Source organism: Pinus tabuliformis, chromosome 4_2 (assembly GCF_031772625.1).
Source record: "Pinus tabuliformis cultivar Carrire ecotype Pingquan chromosome 4_2, CPIR1, whole genome shotgun sequence".
NCBI classification, from domain to species: Eukaryota; Viridiplantae; Streptophyta; class Pinopsida; order Pinales; family Pinaceae; genus Pinus; species Pinus tabuliformis.
Window position 1 is genome coordinate 403,936,783 of NC_142304.1, and position 24,486 is coordinate 403,961,268.

Consider the following 24,486-nt stretch of genomic DNA (forward strand, 5'->3'; position numbering starts at 1 on the left):
GAGTGTGATGTGTAAAGTATAGCAATGGATACCCCCTTTAAGGTGGGGCAATTCATTGCCCACCAATGGTTGGGACAATCATGTGTTCTTAAATGATAAATGAGGCTCATTTAGGGCCTATAGGAACCAGGGTGATGGCCATGGAAATCGGGTAGAGCTCATGTATTGGCTTTTTCCCACGTGCTAAATGTGTTTGTCTTGACCATCTTTTGCATTTTGTGGTACATATTCCTGTTGAATCACCCACAAAATGGTGGGTAACAGTTCCAATTGCAATTCCCCCGGTGAGGGTGAAAAGGTTGGAATGTTCCAAGAAGTAGGAGTTTGCTAGACAATTCAGGGTTACCTGTTGCTCCACTGTGGTTCACAATGCGTCGAGAGAGGTTGTTGTTTGTTGTTGATTATGTTTTAGAGGTGTATCCGTGGGCCCTCACCATGCAACCTATGTCGCGTAATTCTAGCTCCCAACCCAAATGAAAGGGAGCTTCTTGCCAGGGCGGTTGCAACATTGAGTCGAAGATGGCGTTGGCGGGTCCGGTGTCTTAGCGTCCATCGCGGGGTGGTCGAACTATTAGAGGTATGATCCGGGTGACGTCAGAGGCCCATGGTGGCAGGGGTGGTGTGAGAGCAATTCGGGGTGGTCATGCAACTGAGAAGGGAAAGAAGGGTAGTGTGGCGCGTGGGGTAGGAGTAGGTATGCGGGGCCAGAATCGAAGGCCAAGGCGTGTAGGCATTTTTGGCTGTGGTGCTCTGAGTCTTGTCGTCACCTGTTTCAGTCTGTTCTAGATCGCATGGAAGCTTACGACAAGGTCTGGAAGGAAGAACACGAGTTTTTTATTGCCACGCTCAACAAACTGCATTACTTTCAATGCCATGTAAGAGAGAGGATTGTGGTGGTTTGGTGTGGACAAAATCTACTATCTGAAAAGGTGGAAAAGTTGGAAACGTGGATGGCTCACTTCGAGCAGCATGTTTAGTGTACTTATCGTCCCCCTCCCCCTCTAGGGACTGGGCCAGACAACCCTGCGTCTATTACTTCTGACGATTGAGCATGGTCACAAGTGTTCTTCTAGTTTTTTTTGTCTTTTGGTGCTTTTGGCCTATCAAGCTGTGGATTGTCCCTTTAGTTTTGCTACTGTTTATTTGTCACATGCTGCTAGCTTTAGTCAACAAACCCAGTCGGGGTGAGACAACCTGCATTTTGATATCTATGTACTTTCCTTCCGAAGAATGAATAAAACCTTTATTTACCCAAAAAAAAAAAAATGTATATATCTAAGGATTATTTAATTTTGTTTTCGTTTTACAAGCTTATTTTATTAAAGTAAAAATTATTAAAAGGAAACTTAAAAATAAAAGAGTATTTAGAAGAGTATCAGATTATAAGGAATGAAAAAAAGGTTTATTGAAAATTTCTTTAATGAAGGTTACAAGTTAAAAGAGTATTATAAATTTTTTTTAAAGGGGGAAGACATTATATCAAAAATTAAAATTAAAATTAAAAAAATAAAACAAAAATTAATAAAGTTTTAAGGGTTTATAAAAAAGGGGTTACTTTCAAACCTTAAGCTCATACTCAAAAAAGTACAATGGAAACTAGCGATGGAATATTTTTAGAAAACTCACTCAGCTATGCTCCAATGCTATTTAGAATTAAGGAGACTCTTGCAAGAAAAGATATTACTATTTTTATCTCTCGCCGAAGAAAAAAATTATATAAACCCTAACTTTTCTAATCACTTGGTGATTCTCGAGTCAAATGCAATCGAAAAATTAGACCACTGGGATAAAAAACAATATGACATAATTGATTTACAATTAAACATTGGGGATTATACATTTATATCGCAATTCTCAGTTTGATTCCCCTTATGGAGCGATAAAGGTGACAATAGTTTGGGTTCACCCTGGATGGAAACTCTAGGGCCTTTCATCCTAAATACGAAAATGTTTTTAACAATTTCCTACAGGAAGAAAAAAAAACACTACAGGACAGTACATTGAAATCTGATTTAGTAACACCAAAAGACAATGTTTTAAAACTCCGACTCGGCCTAGGGTCAACTCCAACTCCGACTCCGACTCGGTATCGACTTGACTAGCTCAATTTCAATGACTCAGTCATTGTAAAAAATACATTAAATATTTATTTTTTATAAAAACACATTATTTTAAAGATTTTCATTCATGTTTCCAAACACACAGCATTAGAATATAGATAGAAGACAACATATGATCAAAGTAGGCTCATGAATATATCCATTATATCAAAATGGCACCCAGTGCACTGTCCAATACATACACGATGATGATATAGAGATCAAAACAAAAACACATAACCAAGGAGGCTATAAATGGCCTCTACAACAAGAGTTTGTGACCAATACTACTAGCTACTGCTAGAGTTGCCAACATCATCTGGCTCAGTGTTACTTGGGAGCGGGAGCGAAAGTGCGGAGCGAGAGTGAAAATAGGAGCGGGAGCGACATTTTCAGAAGCTCCTGGTTTGGGAGCGAATCCCAGAGGAGTTCAACAACCAATGTCACTAACATCAAGGTACATAGAGGGATTAGTGCTCTTGATTAAATACGAGTTCCATACCCTAATACATGACAAAATTCAATGGAAACATTGCAATCCTCCAATCCTGAATTCCTGAAAAACTGATAAGTCTGCTGGATTTTGAATGAAATCTAAATTCTACTTTTTCCACATGAATCCAATGAGGCCGGAACCACTCTCAAACATCCTGAGTCATTTCATGGTAATGTTAAAAATTTAAGTAAAAGTCACTTTTACTTTAAGAATTTAACATTACCATGAAATTTGAATTTGAATAACATATCAATACTAGGAGAGGGGAATGGACCCCAAATAGCACTTAACCAATTTAGAAAACACCTTGGAGTCCCCAACAATCAGCTAAATGTTAAAAAGTTAAAAAAAAATTAGAAAAATCGTTGTTTTTTTCGGTGACTGTCCGGATTTAATGACTCGGCCGAGTAGATGCAAAAACGGCCAAGTTGACCGAGTCATGACAGACTCGGCCGAGTCATGCCATAACTCGGCCGAGTCAGTCATGACTCGGCCTTCCGAACTGGTTTTTCTGCCGGGTCATAAAATTCTTCAATGACTCGGATCAACTCGGCCGTTTCAGATTCGATTCGGCGGAATTTTAAAACAGTGGACGACATACAACATATATCAAAAGTAATTTTTCAAGAAAGTAAAAAAATGATACAAAATATGAAAAGGGAAGTTGACAAAATCACTGCTGACAAAAATGAAGAAGTTTCTCAATTTAAGGATCATGGTGAAAAATTACTTACGCAAATTAAGACGCTTAAAAAGGGCAAGAAGTCGTTGGAAAACAAGGTACAACAGCATATCGAGAAGAAAGCATCGAAATCTTCAAATGTAGAAATTCAAGTTGAAGAAAAAAGAACGAGTACCAATCCAATGAATATCACAACTCAAGAAGATGACAAGCCAGTTGAAGTAAAAAACATTTCAATGTTGCAGTTCAGATGATCAAAAATCCAAATGAACATTCTATAACCAAGTCAACAACATCAATATTTGAAGTAAATCAAGAAATTGCCACACGCATGATAAGGGAAAATCAAACCACAAGAACTCCTTATTGAAAGCCGAATCACAACAACAGATAACTCAATAAGTCTGCATATATGTATCACTCAAAAAAAAACGAAGAACTTATGTTCCGAAGACATCAAATGTCAATGCAATTCACTCGTGATAAAAATTCACACAAAGTATCGAATAACCACAAGATTCCACAAAAGATTTATTAGAATGGTCAGATTCCTTCTCGGTTCGACAATTTTGTTTTACTCAAAGGATCATATCATCTTGTATCATTGAAGATGACAACTCGAAGAATTCTGGAAGATGCAAATAGATTACAAAACAAAGAAACAGATGATACGCCTTGTCAGCGATAAGCTTTGAGGACAAAGCTTTTTGAAGAGGAAGGAAATGTTATGAATATTATTTATATAAAAATAATATAAATATAAATAAATAAATAATAATCATAATAATAGTTAATTAAATAATAATTAGTTAATGAAGAGGCATGTCTCTAACGACATAACCATTCATAAAGGGGCACCTGCCTGGGTATATAAGCGAGCCCTCATTTGTAACAATTTCATCCCATATCAATTTTCTTATACACTATTCAATATACATTCTTGTCCTCAATGGACGCCTTTATATTCCAACTATTTTGGATTACTTAACTAGTATACGAACTGCGTAGGTATATAAGCGAGCCCTCATTTGTAACAATCTCATCTCATATCAATTTTCTTATACACTATTCAATATGTACATTCTTATCCTCAATGGATGTCTTTATATTCCAACTATTTTGGATTACTTAACTAGTATACGAATTATGTTCGTTACATCTTTGTGTACTCTGCTTTTAGTCCTTGTAGTATTTTGATTTCATTAATGGGGTAAGGATGTTAGGAAGAAGGGAAAGTACAATTCAGGCAAGGTCCCTTCAGCCTCAAATTGTTTCGTTTTCGAAAGGAGTTCAAGCTGTTCCAGCTATGGACAGACCCATAAAGTTATAAAGATATTTTCTTCAGAGAAAAACAAAATTACAAGCCATCATAAAATTAATTAATGTAGTGATAATGAATGAAAATGATGGTTAGGGACTTAACATGCCCCTCCCCTTCAAACAATCATCATGCAAAAGGGGTGACATCTCATCCTTTTCTTTGGAGATAGGAAAACGCATGGCGCACATGCCCCATGCTAATATAGAGTCCAGCCATACCCAAGCAGTGGATGAATTACAAATCTGCATAAATGAAATATACCTAAAATAATGTGGAATGCAGTTTTGGAATCCACCCTTTTGACATCTACGGAAAATTAATAAGGCAATAGTGAAGAAAATGTAAAATAGAAAAAATAATTTTAGATACTGCTTCCAAAAGAATGCATAAAATAGAACAGCACTTAATTTTATAGCTAGAGGCAAACAAATGTTTGATATATGTGGAGATCAATGAACTAACTGGTTACATAGCACACAAATAGGCAGCAAGACTCGGGTCTATTCAGTGTGGTTTCTGTTTAGTACCTAAAGTTTGTCACTATTCGAGATTTTGTGATCAGAAAGTTCTGAAAACATTAACCCAAGTGTAGTAATCTATCTTTAAGTTCCGAGCACACAGGCATATTCTGATACTGGTTTATATCTCAGGAGCATCTATAAATTGAATATGATAGATCCTTTTTTATTTGGCAACGATATGGTCGTGTATAAATCAATCTTAGAAATCTCCAAGGACAACTCAATCAATTGAACTACATCTTGACCTTTTACAAAACACCCAAATACATTAAACTTATCATGGCAGACAAATAGGCATCGAGACTCAGGTCTATTCAGTTTGTTGTCTGTTTAGTAACTAAGCTTTGTCATTATTCGAGATTTTCTGATCAGAAAGTTCTGAAAACATTCACCCAAGTTCAGTAATCTATATTTAAACTCCAAGCACTCAGGCATATTCTGATACTGACGTATATGTCAGAAGCATCTGTAAATTGAATATGATAGATTATAGAACACTTTTTAATTTGTCAGCAATATGATCCATAGTGTATAAAATAATCTTAGAAATCTCAAAATATACCTCAGTCAATGGGACAGTACCTACAATATGTCTTCACCTTTTAGAACACACCCAAAGACATTAAGCTTATCAGGGCACACAAATAGGCAGCAAAACTCAGGTCTATTAAGCGTGTTGTCTGTTTAGTAACTAATCTTTCTCATTATTCGAGATTTCGTGATCAGAAAGTTATGAAAACATTCAACCGAGTGTAGTAATTTATTTTTAAATGCTGAACACTTGGGCATTGTCTGATATTGTCTTATATGTCAGGAGTATCTATATATTGAAATTAGTCATATGATCCATAGTGTATAGACTAATCTTAGAAATCTCATAAGATAACTCAGTGAATGAGACAGTACCTGAACTACATCTTGACCTTTTATAACACGCCCAAAGACATTAAGCTTATCGTTTAAATCCGGAATGGGTGCTGTTGTTATGAAAAGCTCAAATCCATCTCCCTGATCCTCCAACTTGGTGGTCCCCAGCATGAATGCTTCATGCTTTGGACTGGTTAAAAGCTCAAGCCAAACAAATAAAGCTATTAGCTCTCTTAAAAGAAGAAAATGCTATACAGCTAGTAGCTAAATAAAATTCAATGAAAACCGTATAATAACAAGATTGCAGAGAATGAACAAATTTTCAGCTCAATCCACTTATGATTAAAAACCAGTAGCGCTAACAAATCCGCCTCTTATAGACAGATGGGAAGCTTAATTCGCTAATAAAGAAGCACTGAGATGCCTTAACTAGATAACGAGTATAATAGTGGCCTCCAATTGAAATGGAAAGTGAAAAGGCTTATTAGACTATATAGGATTAGATATAGTAGCTCGAGAACTACCCAGATAACTTCCTACTGACAGAAACAGCCAACATAATACACAAATCAGCAGCTAAGTACAGCATAAAGACTTCTCTTGTCAAGATATAAACATTTGCATCCTGGATTGCAGTGCTTTTCTGTGATAAGTTATACCAAACAGGAAACAAAATTTGGCGTGCCCAACTTACTATTTGACATAATAAAAGATAATAAATTGAGAGTCGAATTTGATCAATTAATTAAAAAATTCTGACAATACAAACCTGAACTCAAGTTGAACATTCAGCTGACCACCAACAGTCCAGTCTTCCCTGTTTCCAGCAAACTTTGGATCTCCAACTTGAATTACAAAGTGTTTAATGACACGATAGAAGGGTAATCCATTGAAGTAACCACGTTCACTGCAGGGCAGAATGCATCCTTGTATGGTCATAAAAAACATACCTTCTTGCTAAATAAAGCAATAATGCAAACTCATTGCTTACAATAAAAAATTTACAAACAGATTACTCATGTTGCAGAGGGTCCTGTCCCTGGCAGTTTATTTTCCAGTATACTTATCTAAAAAACAGCAAGAGAAAAAGTTTTTGAGAACAGATAGTATAGATTAGAAAGGCACCAACTAAAAGTACCACGCTATCTTCTGCACCAGTTACCCCCATATGACTTAAGAACCAAAATATAGAATATTGTACATGCCCAGGAACAGTTTTGTAAAGGTTGAAAGGCAGCTAAAATAAAGGTTTCTCCAAACAGCAATATAAATCCTGTCAGGTAAAGGCAAAAAGCTTATCAAGCATGCCATTTTAGTAAGAAACCTGAGATTTCTGTTACACTAAAAAATATATAGTGCATCACAAAAAACAGAGCATTCCCCTTCTAACCAAGCAATAAGGGAAAGCATTTCCAACAGAGCCCCACAATAGGAATAAACATTATACTTCCCAAGCAACATAATCTTCATACAAGCTTGACAAGCCAAGTCATCCAAATACCTATAGAAGTGCATGTTACAGGATTCTTTTATGAAGCCTCCAAAAGTCGGATAACATCTCTCCTTCCAAAGGAATGGATGAACAATTATCTGAATAACATATCACAAGAGACCTTCAAATTTTCACCATAGCCGGTGTGAACCTCCCAAGCCACATGGATATGAGTACATATTAAGCATGGAGTTTTATTTGATCCCTTAATTTTACCATCTCAAAATCAAAATCAAAACCAATTGTCTTCAAAACAGGAATCACACAACAAGGCTGTCCTACAACAAAGAGGTCTACAAAGGATATCATGGGACCATTGACCAACAGTAAATCCAGAATCTTCACAGCAAACTTGCAATTAGAAAGAAATACTTTCATTCCCCTTGTTTGTCACACTCTACTCATTGACCATCCAAGATGACAGTTTGAACTTATCGCTAATCTGTGTTAGTTCTTGTAGCATCGGATGTGTTCTAGCCTTGAAAATTTGTAAAGAACCTAGAATACATGAGATCTCTAAAACCCAAAAATGTTTTTAGAAATTCCACCTACAAATGACTTAATAAGATTATTAACCAGTATTTAAATATTTCCTAAGTCTAAACTTAGGCAATATGGCCAATTAATGAGTATTAATTAAGTCAAGGGGTGAATGTCTAGAAACTCACACGGATCGATCCAAAGATGATCTAGCCATTGATTAAGTTTTAATCTTGGTCACTGGTGCTCCAACAGAAGATTATAAGAGAAGCTCGGTGTGGTGATGGAGAGGACACTTGTGAGGTTTGATTTCTGAGCAAATCGATTTCCAGAGTAGCAGCAGTCAGTTGCCGTAGAGAGAGCAAGACATCGAAGCAGTCTGAGAGGGGCAGAGACAGTCATCTGGAGGAAAGATTTCCAAATCTGGAGAGGCAGCAGCAAGAGCTACGAGTTATCCCAGAGAGGGAACGCAAAGGCTCTGCTCAGTAGCTTCAACAAGTAGATCGATTTGCTCGTGAGGAAAAATCGTTCTCAGTTCCAGAGGCCGAGCAGAGGTTCCAAAAGGCCAGAGAGATGATTCCCTCAGCAGCTAGAGGCAGAACGACTTCATCAGTGGCAGTTTCGAGCCACACGTGTGGCAAACAACGCAGAGACAGCATAGGAGAGGCTCGCACTGGGGTTTGGAGGTCGACTTTTCTAAAGGCAAGTTGTGCCAGAGATTGCCTGTGGGAGAAGGGAAATTACCTTCAGTATTTTGCCCAGATTTTCTTGTTGTGGACTGTCAGTTTGAGGCATCCAAATTGTACTCAGATTTTTCACTGCTGCATAACATTAAAACCCTCATCTGTTAACCCGGTTTTCCCAAGTTGGGTTTTTCCCGAGACTTTTGTCTAAAAATAACCGTGTTATTTTTTTATGTGTGTGTGCTAGCATTTCTTCCAGTGTTTATTCTTCCACAGTTTTATTTGTGTAGATTGCAATGTGATTTATTCAGTATTTGTTGTAGCAAACAACAAATAAATTGTTAAATTAAATTAACAATTAGGAGAATAATTTCCAATTGCTGCAATAGGATTTTGGTATTGGAAAATTCACATGGTATCAAAGCGCAGATGATCAATCAGAGAGCTCAGAGGCGAAGAGAAGGAATTTCATTGCTCATTGTGGGTAGCAAGTTGAAATTCCCAAGGGGAGCGCAGTGATTCTATCAGAAGATCGAGTTACTTCTGCAGGTTCAATTTTTCTGAGTGGGGCAGAAAAAACATAATCCTACCAGATAGAGTAATTCCAGAGGCAGAGGGAGCAGCCCAAATTTTTCGTTGAGGGAATCTCTAGCTAAACGCAGTGGTTTTTGCAGCAGAGCCAATGTCAGGTGGAAGGAAGAAGAGCACACACACAGGGAAGATTTTCTTCAGGAAACTTCTTGTCTCAAGAAGTTCGATTTTTCCTTGCAAATTAGCAGTCGTTGTAAGTAGATCTTCTCACTCCAAGAGGGAGTGTGAATAGCAAAGCAGTAGCTGAGCAGAAGGAAAGAGGAGATTTTCGACATTTTGTTGAGATGGCATTGTTGGGCTTCGTGATTAGGAGAGGTTGGATGGGGCTTCCAACTATGTCATTTGGAAGGCAAGGATGTCCTTCCTTCTAAATGAGTTTGGCCTGAAAACATATATCGATGCAGTGGTAGTAGTTCCCACGAATGCAAATCAGTTGAAAGAGTACAAGAAGGAGATGGCACAGGCAAAATGTTTGATCCTAGATGGAGTTCAAGATCTTGTGGTTTCACACATAGCTGGAAAAGATATTGCCAAAGAGATGTGGGATGCTCTCTCTATGTTGTACCAAGGTACTTCTGAGAAGTAAAAGATGTACCTAGAGGAGAAGTTGGGGTGTGTTAGGATGCAGAAAGGGGAAGGCACAAACCCCTTCCTCACCAGGATTCAGGAAATTCGGGACAAGCTTGCAACTATTGGGGCAGTGCCTCAACCCACAAAGTTAGTACGATTGGCACTCAACAGTGTTTCAGAGGAGTGGCAGGTATTCGTCCAAAGTATCTTGGGCAGAGATACCTTGCCAAAGTAAGACAGGATGTGAGACGATTTGCAGCAAGAGTTGTTGAGACGAGCTCTATTGAAGAACTCCATTAGTGGAAATAGCAGTGGATCGAAGCAAGTGAAGGAAGAGGAGAATGTGGCCCTTGCATCGAAGGGTCCCAGTCAGGGACAGGGGGAGAAAAGGAAGAAGAAGGTCCTGTCGAAGGTCAAGTGCTTCAGATGTGGTGAGCTTGGTCACTACAGTACCCAGTGTCCTCTCAGGAAGAAGGACAAGGAAGAGAAGCAAGACCAGCAGGCAGCTTTAGCAGAGATTGATAGGCTTTCCTCAAGGCTAGAGGAAGACTTCGCTATGTTTGTCTATATACATCCAGGAGTGAGGTGGGGTGACTTGGTGTTGTAGCCCGAGAGCGCTACAGATGGGTGGGATCCTTAAGGAGTCCACCTCATGGATCAATACCTTGCTACAGTGGCCCACAGTACTTAGTAGCAGGATGGAACATTGGCAATAGAGGCAGTCAAAGACCAAGTGACAGTTGCAGAGACTAGTAGCAGTCAGACGCTGAGGAGCACAGTGCAAAGTTGGAAGCAATGCAGTTGGCATAGAGCAGAGTCAGCAGCAACGCAGATTCTTCAATGACAGTGCAAATAGTGGTAGTCAAAGACTCGGGAGACAGATGCATCATACTGATCACAGATGATTCAGTATTTTGGATGCTTTTCAGTTGCAAATGTTGCAATTGCAACATCAACAAATGAGAGGGAATTGTAGTGCAGATGCAGTGTTGGCAGCAGTTCAGCAGCAGCAGAGATGCAGTGTATATCAGAGTTGCGCATTGGTTGTTGGGCAGAATGGCCAGACATCAGCAGCATGACAGGAGACGATGCAGAGACAGGATGTTGCTACAGGGTATGCAGTAACACTAGAACACATGCCTCGCTAAGAGGGAGAGTTAGTTCTTGTAGCATCGGATGTGTGCTAGCCTTGAAATTTTGTGGAGAGACTAGAATACATGAGATATCCAAAACCCAAAATCGTTTCTGGAAATTCTGCCTAGAAACGACTTAATTAGATTATTAACCAATTTTTAAATATTTCCTAAGTCTAAACTTAGGGAATATGGTTAATTAATAAGTATTAATTAATTCAAGGGGTGAATGATCTAGAAGCTCACACAGATCGATCAAGAGATGATCCTAGCCATTGATTAAGTTTTAATCTTAGTCGTTGGTGCTCCAACAGAGGATTATAAGAGAAGCTCGATGTGGTGATGGAGAGGATACTTGTGAGGTTCAATTTCTGAGCAGATCGATTTCCAAAGTAGCAGTGATTAGTTGTCAGAGAGAGAGCAAGAGACCGAAGCAGTGTGAGAGGGGCATAGATAGTGATCCAGAAGAAAGATTTCAAGATCCAGAGAGGCAACAGCAAGAGGGCCTTGTTATCCCAGAGAGGAAGCGCAAAGGCTCTACGCAGTAGCTTCAGCAAGCAGATCGATTTGCTGGTGAGGAAAAATCGTCCTTAGTTCCAGAGGTCAGGCAGAGGTTCAAGAAGGCCAGAGAGACGATTCCCTCAACAGCGAGAGGCAGAACGACTTCATCAGTGGTAGTTTCGAGCCACACGTGTGACAGACAACACAGAGACAGCGCAGGAGAGGCTCGCGCTAGGGTTTGGAGGCTGAGTTTTTTGAAGGAGTTGTGCTAGAGATTGCCTATGGAAAAAGGGAAATTCCCTTCAGTATTTTGCCCAGATTTTCTGGTTGTGGATTGCCAGTTTAAGGCACCCAAATTGTACTCAAATTTTTCACTGTTTCACAATATTAAAACCCTCATATGTTGCACCAGTTTTCCCAAGTTGGGTTTTTCCGGGGACTTTTGTCCCAAAATAACGGTGCTATTTTTTATGTGCTAGCATTTCTTCCAGCGTTTATCCTTTCGTAGTTTTATTTGTGTAGATTGCACATTGATTTATTCAATATTTATTATAGCAAACAGTAAATAAATTGTTAACTTAAATTAAAAATTGGGAGCATAATTTTCAGTTGCTACAGTAGGATTCTGGTATTGGAATTTTCACAATCTGCACCAGATGAGGATAGCATTAAAAATATTCTCTTTAAGGGTTTACTGTAGTGAATGGTCATACTCACAAACATCAATGAATGAATTTCTAATACAGTTGCAATTACAAGCATACCACACAAGTTTCTATGTGTTCCTAAAAGATGGATAAAATTGAATTGTCTATAGACAGGAAACAAGCATTGGGCACTGAAATGTTGAAATTTGGTACCGGAGGACAGGTGGTTCCCTAAGGCTTTGATCTTTGGCCTAGGGAAAAGTGTCCAAAAGAATTTAATTTTTCTCCTAAAGTAACTTTATAATTTTTTATAAAGTTAAATCTAATTTGAAAGTGACTTTAAGTGATAAAGTTACTAAGTCTAATTTTAAAGTGACTTTTATAAAGTCAATGAAAAATTAGAAAGGAAAAGTGACTTTGGAAATAAATGACTAAGTGGGTCTTTATTAAAGTGGGGTGAATTAAAAAATAGAAAGTGAGATTTAAATGAGCATTTAATCTCAGCCATTGATCTAAATCTATTTCAGCCATTGGATTTAGGGATCACCCAAAAGTCATTTAGGGTTGGGTTAAGGGAGGAAAAGGAGGAAAAGATCAATTCATTCTTTCATGAGCAGATTGGGAGAAGGAGAGCAAGAGAGCAAGGGAGATTTCTGGACAAGGAGGAGAAAGAGGCAGCAGTTTGGCACACATACAGGCAGCACTTCAGCAAATCCGAACAGCATAAAGAACAAGCAGAAAAAGGCAGTTTTTGTGAGCAAAACAGTGGAAAAATTAATTTTCAGCACGAATATCGAGGAGGCGATTTTCTGCACATTTTTCGAGGGCTGTCCATACAAGTCCGTACGCCCGTCCGTACAGTCCGTACGGTCCGTACGGTCCGTACGGTCCGTACGTCCGTACAGTCCGTACATCCGTACGGTCCGTACGTCCGTACATCCGTACGGTCCGTACATCTCGTACAGCACTTTTCAGATTGTCTGTTGGGCTGAAAACAGATAAGTTTTGCTTGCTGGAAATTTCTGTTTTTGCTGAAATTTATTTGCTGAAAATTTTCTCTGTAAAAAGGCATTTTCCAGAAATAAAGAGCTCTCAAACTGGTTTTCCCCAAGAGTTGTAGGGGGTTTTTCCAGGGTCAAGTTGACCAAAAATATCAGTGTTTTAATGTGTTTTAATGGCTGTTTTTAATTGCTGATTTTTATTTCTGCAATTTCCAGCACTCTGAAAATTTTCCAGAATTTGTGTTTTCAGCAATATTTATTTTTTTCATTCTGTTAAATGTATGGCTATGGGAATGGGCATTTAACTACATGAGAGAAATAAGGTGAAACTGAAAACCGGGGTGGGAAAACAGAAAATTTTACATGAAACCCGTCAACAAAAACGTATATGTCAACAAAAACGTGTAGAATGATGAATTAGTGATAAAAAACATAAAAACATGGATTAAAATATATAACATCATTCATCTAGTAGTTATAATCTTCATCAACCACAGATCCCCAAATTACAAGTTCTCATTTGTATAGCATGTAAGGGTGCACATGACCATAATAGCATCGAGTGCAATCTATCTCTGAACCGAAAATACATCAACAAATAGTATCTAATGTGATAATTTCCAAATCTACACATCAAAAATCCTACTGCAATCACTGGTTTATCATCTCCTACTTGTTCTTTATATTCAACAAGTTATTTAATTATTTAAACAGCGATGAAAACACTATTGCAAATTACTCATACATATTGATCATGAACTGAAATGAAATGAGACAATCACACAAGGGACACCATTATTTTTGGACAATCATCCCCAGAAAAACCCAATTCGGGAAACCGGTGTAGCATATAGAGGGTTTGTATTATAAAGCAGATTTTTGAATACAACTAGTGTGCCAAATCCGTCTCACCCAACAAAGAATAGACCTGGCAGAAGTACCTCTATCCGAAGACAGATATTTTGGCAAATCCAGCAACTCGATGATCAAACCCCACAGATGACAATGTTGTTCCCAGTGCTGGGCATCGATGGCTGCTCCAAGCTCTATGTTGGAACTGTGTCACCTCTTCTAGGAGTTGTGTCACCCTCCCAGTGATCCTTCCTTGCTCAAAAATCGATATGCTGAATTGATGCTCTCTCCGCCTCAAAGAAACCCCATCGTTGCCTCTAAATGACTGCATCAGCCCCTTTGTCTTCTATGTCACCCTCTCTAGAGCTGTGTTGTCTCTTCTGGTGTTGCTTTGCCTCTCTGCTATGTATTCTCAGCCTTCGACTGAAGTCCCTCTGCCGAACTGCCCCTCTCACTGCAACTCAGATCACTAGGTCAATTTTCTCATCAAACCACGCCCTTGAAAAATCGAACTCTTTGATCTCTCTGATGTATCTCCAACTGACCCTCAAGCCTCCTCTTATACTTTTCCTGTTGATGAATCAACAGCTGAGATTAAGTCCCTAATCAACAACTAAGATTAAAACAAACTTAATCCTCATCACTTAGAAGTTTCTCACCCATATTCTTATTAATACCCATTAATATTTTTATTTTCCTAAGTTTAGACTTAGGAACCCATTAAAAATATTAATTATTTTAATAACTCCTCATCCGGGTGGAATTTCTCCAAACGATTTATAGGTTCTGGAAATCTCATGTGTTCTAGCGCCTCCACAAAATTTCGGAGCTAGAGCACATCCGATGCTACCCAAAATCAACACTCCCTCTTAGCGAGGAATGTGCTCTAGTAACACTTCTCAATAGAAGTACTACATTGATACACTGCATCGGTCCTCTGTGTTGTTGATGCTTGGCCTGCTGCCCTTCATCCACTACAGTGTTGTTTCTTGTATTGCTGCCCATGACTCTGCCATTGTCACTGCTACATCTATACTGCAACTCCCTCTCAATATGTTGCATCATGCTGCCCATAGCACTACCACTACTAATTGTCGCACTGCAACTCAGTTATTGAGAAGTAAGTAATTGAACAACTCACCCAAACTCTGACATGTTGGTCAGTATGGATGCTTCGTGATGTTGAAGCTACCTCTGCTGCTAATCTGTGCTAACCCTCTGCTACTATTGTGTTGCTGCAAACTGCTCTGTGCCTCTTGCACTGCTACAACATCCATTGTGCTGCTTCAAACTTTGGCACTCTAGCTCTGCCACTATCGCTCCATCACACCTCGCTCCAACCGACACCAGTCATTATGCTACTGTCGTTAAGGGCTCCCGTAGTCGTATGTGATCCAAGTGTTTGGGCACCTCAAGGATCTTGCCCGCTTGTAGTCCTCTTGACTACAACTCCATGTCGGCCCACCTCTTCTCCAGAGGCGCATGATCACTCATGGCACAATCGTCATCCTCGCCTTCCTTGTCAGCTTTCGCTGGAGCAGCCTTTGAGTCAAAAGCCTCCCCCTTGCCTTCTTTCGGGGGCACTGAGTGGCATAATGTCCCAGTTCCCCACAATTGAAGCTTCTGACCTTGGTTATGTCCTCCTCCTTTCTTTTCTGCTACCCTTGTTGTCCCGATGATGCAAGAGTTGCATCCTCCTCATCCTCCTTCTTGACCTGGGCTCCCTTGCCGCTACTCCTTGTCTTGGTCAACCTCCTGAGCTCTTCTTGTCGAAGAGCTGCCCACATCTCCTCCCAAATGGGGAGACTCGCTTTGCCCAAAATACTTTGGACAAAAGTCTCCTAGTCCTCAGTGACTGCATTTAGGGCAGTCCTGACCATGAACTCAGGATCTTGTGTAGACCCCATGAAAGTCAACTGGTCATGAATCCCTTGCAACCAAAGAAGGAAGGGATCAATCTCCTCTCCCTTCTGCATCTGGTACTGTCTCAGCTGATTTTCTAATAGCATCTTCCGTTGGACGGAAGAGCCTTGGTACAAGGTGGTCAGTGCCTCCCACATCTCCCTTGCTGTGTCCTTCTCAGCAATGTGTGGTACTACATGATCTTTGACCCCGTCTAGGATCATGCACTTGGTCTTAGCCTGGGCCTCCTCGTACTTCTTTAACAGATCAGCGTCAACTGGAACAGCAACTACCTTCAAGGCATAGTGCTTGATGCGATGTTTATCTAGGATTTCCAGGATCCTGGCCTTCCAAATGACAAAACTGGATGCTCCATCCAATCTGTCCTGATCCCTCAACCCATTCACTGCCATCTCTGCTCAAAAATAGGACTAGTTCTCTTCTCCCTCCCCTGTTGTCAATCTAGCAAGACTTGGATCTGAATTTCTTTGGCGCAAGAAACCCTCTAAGGAACAAGCTACTCTAGACTCCCTCTGAGTCCTAATTTCCTTCTCAGAAATCCTCCGGCCAAATGTCGAATCACTCTTCTCCAATCCTCATTTGCTACTGCAACCTAGATCTAGATTTCTTTGGCTAGAAATCTGTCAAGGCAGTGACTCCCTCTACTTCGGCTCTGTCTCCACAAACACTGTTTTGCACCAACAGAAACAGCGCCCCACTAGCTCCTCAAATAGAATCTACATTGCTCCTCCAACCCCAACAACTGGCTAATTCAAACCTTTCAGGCTCTACATTGGCCCAAATAGCTGACGCAGTCAATACGTGGGCTCCTCTTTGGATCTGCATCACCCTCTACAGGCTCGAAATGCTGACACAAGCACTACATGAGCCTCTGTGTCACTCCTCTAGCACTGCGCCACTTCTTTAGTTGTTCTTTTGGCTCTGAAACAACGTTGTCACTCGAGACAGTTGCCTCTCTGCAGCAGATTTGTTGGATCTCTCGGCTAATGGCTTCAGTGTCCTATGATCTGCAACACTCTGATACCATGTGAGAATTTCTGAATCTACACATCAGAACTCCTACTGCAATCACTAGTTTATCATCTCCTACTTGTTCTTTACACTCAACAAGTTATTTAATTATTTAAACAACGATGAAAACACTATTGCAGACTACACATACATACAGATCATGAAATGAAATGAAATGAGACAATCACACAAGGGACACCATTATTTTTGGACAATCGTCCCCGAAAAAACCCAATTCGAGAAAATCGGTGCAGCGTATAGAGGGTTTGTATTATTAAGTAGATTTATGAATACAACTAGGGTGCCAAATCCAGCTCACCCAATAGAGAATAGACCTAGCAGAAGTACCTCTATTTGGAGACAGATATTTTGGCAAATCCAACAACTGGATGATCAAACCCCACAGATGACAATGTTGTTCCCAGTGCTGGGCAGCGATGGCTACTCCAAGCTTTGTGTTGGAACTGCGTCACCTCCTCTAAGAGTTGTGTCACCCTCCCAGTGAGACTTCCTTGCTCAGAAATCGATATGTTGAGTTACTGCTCTCTCTCTACCTCACAAAAACCCCATCATTGCCTCTAAATGACTACGCCAGCCCCTTTGGCTTCTGTGTCACCCTCTCTGGAGTTGCGCTGTCTCTTCTAGTGTTGCTATGCCAAACCACCTCTCTCACTGCAACTCAGATCACTAGCTCGATTTTCTCAGCAAACCACGCCCCAGAAAAATTGAACTCTTTGATCTCTCTGATGTATCTCCAACTGACCCTCAAGCCTCCTCTTATACTTTTCCTATTGATGAATCAACGACCAAGATTAAGTCCCTAATCAACGCCTAAGATTAAAACAGACTTCATACTCGTCACTTAGAAGTTTCTCACCCATATTCTTATTAATACCCATTAATATTTTTATTTTCCTATGTTTAGACTTAGGAACCCATTAAAAATATTAATTATTTTAATAACTCCTCATCCAGGTGGAATTTCTCCTAACGATTTCTGGGTTCTGGAGATCTCATGTGTTCTAGCCCCTCCACAAAATTTCGGAGCTAGAGCACATCCAATGCTACCGAAAATCAACATCTAGATGGCCTCTAGCATCCAGAAAAATCATGCTACAACAAATACCTACATATCATCAAAATCATTACCTATCTTGGGATCTTTGTCATTAATATCACCCTCTAAGCATTAACATAAGATAGAAAAAACGTAGTATGTCAAGTCAAGATTTTGTTTGAGTGATGGGTACATTTTTAGTAGGGTCATGATAGAGGATTTCGACAACCAATGTCACTAACATCAAGGTACATACAGGGCTTGTTGCTCTTGATTAAATACGAGTTCCATACGCTAGTACATGACAAAATCCAATGGAAACATTACAATCCCCCCAATATTGAACTCCTGAAAAACTGAAAAGGTTGCTGGATTTGGAGTGAGATCTAAAATTCTACTTTCTCCATATGAAATCCAATGATGTCCGAACCACTCTCAAACATCCTAAGTCATTTCATGGTAATGTTACAAATCTAAGTAAAAGGATGATTGTGAGTATATTAATCATTGTTAATTATTAATTATTTACATTCATAACATTGCTTTCCCCTTTTGAAAAGCTTTGTCCTCAAGGTTTATTAATTTAAATGGTTGATATTTTTTTTGTCTCATAATGTCTCTTCGTCTCCTCACCTTGTGGAACTATCATCTTTGATGATACAAAACGATATGAACTTCTAAGTGTGGTATAAAATCATCACATATTAAAATGGTCTAGCCATCCCAGAATAATCTTATGTGGAATCTTGCAGTTACTGGAAACTTGAGATGAATTATTATCACAAGACTGGATTACAGTGACATGGATATTCTTTGGAATATAAGTCACTTGTTTCTAATCTAAGCGATATGGATTTGTAGATTGGTTGAGATGTCTACTTTTATGATTCGGGTGTCGATAAGGAGCATTTGTGATTTGATTTCTCTTTATCCTATTTGTGGCGATTTCCTAATCTACTTGAAGTATCTAACTTCATTCGGGAACAGAAGTTGCTTGGTTCATTCCTGGATTTTCACTTGAAATTTTTGTCGTTTGAATTAAAACCTTTATGTACGTCTTCACTTCAATTGAATTTGAATTTTTCTAAATTGATTTTATCTAGATCAGTGTTTGTTCCCTTTTCTTCTACTTGAAATTCCACATCTGAAGATTTTGATGCTTCTTCTTGAATAAGTTGTTCTAACTTGGAGTTTAGGAACTTCTTATCACTCTTAAGCTTCTTTATTTGCGTAAGTAGGTTTTAATTATGATTCTTTAGACATGAAAGTTCTTTGTTTCTAGATTGTTGACTTTATTCTTAGTGTCCTTCTCCTCATCTTTTAAACTTTTGATTTGTTCTAATAACCTTTGACTAAGGTTCTTTAAGCGTAAGTTTTCTTCTTCTTCTAATAAGTGCTTCTTGAATTCTTTATTTGTGACCTTAGCCTTCCTGACTCATGTAAGTATTTTTTTCACTGTGGTCCTTGATGCATGAAAATATGATGTGGACGTTGTAAGACTTCAACTCCAAAATAGTAGTGAAGTAATCCCAAATCTGTCATCTTAAAACCTGCATGTAACTCCCTTTTCACCTGTGCAATATGATCATCATGGTTACCAGTAATGATCAAATCATCTACGTACATAACAAGAATTACCAGATATTTTCCCTGTTGTCGCACATACAAAGTATCATCAGATTCACTTCGTTGAAAACCAACTTTCTTAAGGTATTCATCCATCTTTGCATACCAAGCTCGGGGAGCTTGTTTTAATCCATATAAAGCCTTGATCAATTTGCAGACTTTATGTTCTTGTCCTTCAACTTCAAAACCTGGTGGTTGGGTCATATACACTTCCTCCTGTAAATCCCCGTTGAGAAAAGCACTTTTCACATCCATTTGATGAACTTTCCATCCTTTTTGAGCGGCCAATGCAAGTGTTAATCGGATGGTGTTCCATTTAGCTGTTGGAGCAAAAGTTTCTTCATAATCAATGCCTTCCTGCTGCGCAAAACCTTTTGCGACAAGTCGTGCTTTATACTTTTCAAGTTCTCCCTTTTGATTATACTTAATTTTGTAAACCCATTTGCACCCTATGGGTTTAACATTTGCTGGACAATCAACAAGTTTCCAAGTGTTGTTATCAATTACTGCTTGATATTCTTCAACCATAGGCTGTTGCCATTCTTTATGTTTTACTGCTTCTTTATATGTGGAAGGTTCAGTAAAATCATTTGCTATCAAGGCAAAATTGCCTTCACTTCTATGTGTCCTTCTGGTGCCAGTTTTATTCTGTTCATCAGGCTTTACATCTTTCAAAAGTTGAACTGCCCATTTCGGAAGTTGGTGCTCACTTGTTTGCGCTTCTGTAAAGTCCCCATCATTGTAAAGAGGATTAATATAAACTGATGTTCGTCGTTCAGGTGAGGAATGTGGAGAATCACTGTCAAAAGAACTGCTGCTGCTTGGAGATGCGGATGAACTGCTAGAAGACCCAGATGATGTTGTTGATGTAGATGGACTGGATGACTCATCTTCAGAGGAAGGAAAATCAAGTTCATACCAATTTGGTGAAGTTGGTTGACTTTGCATTTTTCCATTTCTTTTACTTCCTTTGGTTTCTAACTTGTGAAGAAGATTTTCAATTTCTTCAGCACTCTTACTCTCTGTTTCATCAAAAATGACATCCCTGCTCACAATGAATTTTCCATTGGTCAAAAGACGATACCCTTTCTTCTCATCAGAATAGCCAATCATTGTGCATTTTAAACTTCTTGAGTCAAGCTTAGTTCGTTTTTCTTTCGGAACTAAGGCATAACACACTGACCCAAAAACTCTAAGATGTTTAACTCGAGGTTTGAAACCAAACCAAGCTTCATAAGGTGTGATTCCGTCTAAAGAAGCAGTTGGAGATCTGTTTCTTAAGTAGACAGCTGTATGAATTGCTTCCGCCCAATATGTTGGACTTAACCTCTTGAAAGTTAACATGGATCTTGCCATTCCTAACAAAGTGCGATTCATTCTTTCGACTACTCCATTTTGCTGTGGAGTGTAAACATTAGTGAGATGTCGTCTTATGCCATTTTCACTGCAATAAGTTTTGAATTCATTTGAAGTGGATTCTCCCCCATTATCCGTCCTAAGAGTACCTATCTTTTCTTTGACTTCATTTTCAACAAGTTGGCGAAAAATTTTAAACTTATCAAATGCTTCTGACTTTTTCTTCAAGAAGTAAACCCAAGTCATTCTGCTGAAATCATCAATGAATAGTAAGAAATATTTGCAACCACCAAATGAAGTTTGTAGTGGACCACAAACATCACTGTGAACTAGTTGTAGCCGCCTGTTTGCACGCCATGAACTTGTTGAAAACCTTTCTCGATTTTGTTTGCCATAAATGCAAGCTTCACATTTTGCATTTTCCCTTTTGAATGTGGGAAGTCCTTTAACCATTCCTTGTTTCTGCAATTGAGAAAGACTCTCAAAATTCAAATGTCCATATCTTACATGCCATAGTCTTATAGGTGAAATACCTGTAGTCACTGCCTCTGCAAAATCAGAATGCCTTGGAATCACTGTCCCTTTCATCCGTAACAGTTTTCCATCTTCATAACCTGTCATGACTGTTTTCAAGTTCTGTTTCACTGAATTAATCTTCACTAAACCATCTTCCATAATCACCTGATGTCCTGCTTGTCGAATCCTGACTAAAGAGAGCAAATTTTTCTTGAAACTGGGTACATACCATACATTGGAAATCATTTTTTCTCCAATACCAGGGAGAAAAACTTTTACTACTCCTTTTCCATAAGGAGTATGTTTTGTATCATCAGCAAGAAAAATGGAATTAAGTTGGCAATCTTGAAAATTCCAGAAAAAATCACGTCGACAAGTCATGTGCTGAGTTGCCCCGGAATCCAAGATCCAGGCATCTTCATAGTCACTTCTAAGATGGGATGAAATTTGTGATGCTGGTGAGGAGGTAAAAACATATTCTGAGTTATCTTCATCTTGATCATTTGCAAATTGTGCTGAATGCTGCTGAAACTTGGGTATTTATTAAGTAATGTTCGACAATCTTCAGCATAATGGCCAACTTTGTTACATCTTCGACACACAATTTGACTTAAGTCTCTTCCTCTTCCTGAAGATTGTCCTCTGCCTCTGCTTTGACCTCTATTTTGAGATTGTCCTCTACCTTGATTATTATATCCTTGTTCTTGAAAATCGCCTCTTCCTTGGTTGTTTCCTCTACCTTGTAAATTATTTCTTCCTCCTCTGTTAAAATTGTTGCCTCTGCTTTGGCTTCGACCTTGATTATGTGCTGCTTGATTCTGATTCCATCTACCTCTTCCTCGAGAACTATCTACTGATGACTTACTAGTGCTGGCTTCTGTGAGAAAAACATCTTCACCAACTTTATTCTTCTTCCCAAAAGTTTTGTGAAATGTTGAGTCAAAAAAACAAAATTAAAGTCTGATGAACAAAATAAAACTGGCACCAGAAGGACACATAGAAGTGAAGGCAATTTTGCCTTGATAGAAATGATTTTACTGAACCTTCCACATATAAAGAAGCAGTAAAACATAAAGAATGGCAACAGGCTATGGTTGAAGAATATCAAGCAGTAATTGATAACAACACTTGGAAACTTGTTGATTGTCCAGCAAATGTTAAACCCATAGGGTGCAAATGGGTTTACAGAATTAAGTATAATCAAAAGGGAGAACTTGAAAAGTATAAAGCACGACTTGTCGCAAAAGGTTTTGCGCAGCAGGAAGGCATTGATTATGAAGAAACTTTTGCTCCAATAGCTAAATGGAACACCATCTGATTAACACTTGCATTGGCCGCTCAAAAAGGATGGAAAGTTCATCAAATGGATGTGAAAAGTGCTTTTCTCAACGGGGATTTACAGGAGGAAGTGTATATGACCCAACCACCAGGTTTTGAAGTTGAAGGACAAGAACATAAAGTCTGCAAATTGATCAAGGCTTTATATGGATTAAAACAGGCTCCCCAAGCTTGGTATGCAAAGATGGATGAATACCTTAAGAAAGTTGGTTTTCAACGAAGTGAATCTGATGATACTTTGTATGTGCGACAACAGGGAAAATATCTGGTAATTCTTGTTATGTACGTAGATGATTTGATCATTACTGGTAACCATGATGATCATATTGCACAGGTGAAAAGGGAGTTACATGCAGGTTTTAAGATGACAGATTTGGGATTACTTCACTACTATCTTGGAGTTGAAGTCTTCCAACGTCCACATCATATTTTCATTTCTTCATTTTTTTTATTACTTCCTTATAATGCATATACTCAAGATCTTTATATTTACGTTTTGATGCCTTCTTGTTTCATTGAAGTTTGGTTATTTTGTCTTCTAAATTTTTAATTTGTGAATTCTCTTGATCTTCCAACTACAACTTCTCGATACACTAGATTACATCGTCCTATAGGAGCGATGTTGGGTGTTCAACTTGCAAGTTGGATTTTGTTTTCTTCAATTCTTCAGCCACAGATTCTTTATTAAACTCCATATTTTGTCACTCAAGTGTCATTATTAATTGTTTTATCCCTTCATGAAACTTCATATCTCCTTCTAACAATTGTTTTTGTGCATCACTTTGATATTCGACTAAAGTAAAAAATTTCTCACATTTTGTGCAAACAACATTTTGATTTCTAAATGAATCTCGACAATTAGGATATCTCTCTAAACAAAAAGGACATTTTGAAAAGAAACCAAGGTTCCTTATGGAATGCATCTTTTTGTTTTCCCTTGACTTCTTTTAACGCTTTAATTATTTGCTTAAGCCTTTAACATTTATAAAAAATCATGTCATTAATATATCAATGGTCACAACCTTCTCTCACACCCATATTCGGATTCATACAATCACTCTAATTGATTTTAGATGGGGTACAAACGTTAGTACTAATAGTATACTAATGGTAGTTGAGATTGTAATAATTGGTGTGGATGGAAATATAATAGGTACGGTTGGCTTGGTGACAGATGTGTATCGATGGAGCAAGGTGGAGCTTTGATACAACAACAATAGAAATACAAAAGGGGTGGCAACTATCGGAGAGTACAACAATTGAATTCTTGATTTTTCTTGTCATGTGGTAACAAAAATACAACGACGACTGCGAGTTTGGCTGACAAATCATGACGCAAATACGAACAATGCATTTGTGTTTTGCACATAGTGCAATGACAATGGCAGTGGCAGCCAATCGACGGTTGGTCAACTGCAAGCTTCTTCTTTTTTATATATATATAAAGTTATTTTTATTTTTTTAGCCCTGAGGATTAGCTCAATTGGTCGAGGTCCCACTGCTAAAGCACTTTGCCACTGGGAGGTCAATTCTCCTCGATGCCCTTGGGGTTAGGCTCGGATTAGTTTAGTCGGGTGGTGAGGTCCCTTCAAGTGGACCTATCCTGATTTTGCATGAAATAAATATATGTGTGTGTGTGTGTGTGTAATTTATTTTCTCTTTTTATTAAATGTTATGAATGTGAATAATTATCAATTATTAATTATTTACATTCTTAACAAAA

The 24,486-nt window shown here is 38.7% G+C and overlaps 1 protein-coding gene across 5 annotated transcripts in view; it reads right to left on the reverse strand.

Annotated features, from left to right (window-relative positions):
- The window catches only part of LOC149169665 (peptidyl-prolyl cis-trans isomerase CYP21-4-like), a 262,297-nt gene that overhangs the window by 33,355 nt on the left and 204,456 nt on the right, over positions 1–24,486 (reverse strand). For all 5 annotated transcript variants that reach the window (XR_016259803.1, XM_089428766.1, XM_089428763.1 and 2 more), the window contains 2 exons: positions 6,756–6,893; positions 6,026–6,176 (listed from right to left, as the gene is read on the reverse strand). Coding sequence is in view for 4 of the 5 variants with exons in the window: in XM_089428766.1 (XP_089284892.1) it covers positions 6,026–6,176; positions 6,756–6,893 (289 nt within the window). In the remaining variant the exon portion in view is untranslated. The remainder of the gene's footprint in view (positions 1–6,025; positions 6,177–6,755; positions 6,894–24,486) is intronic.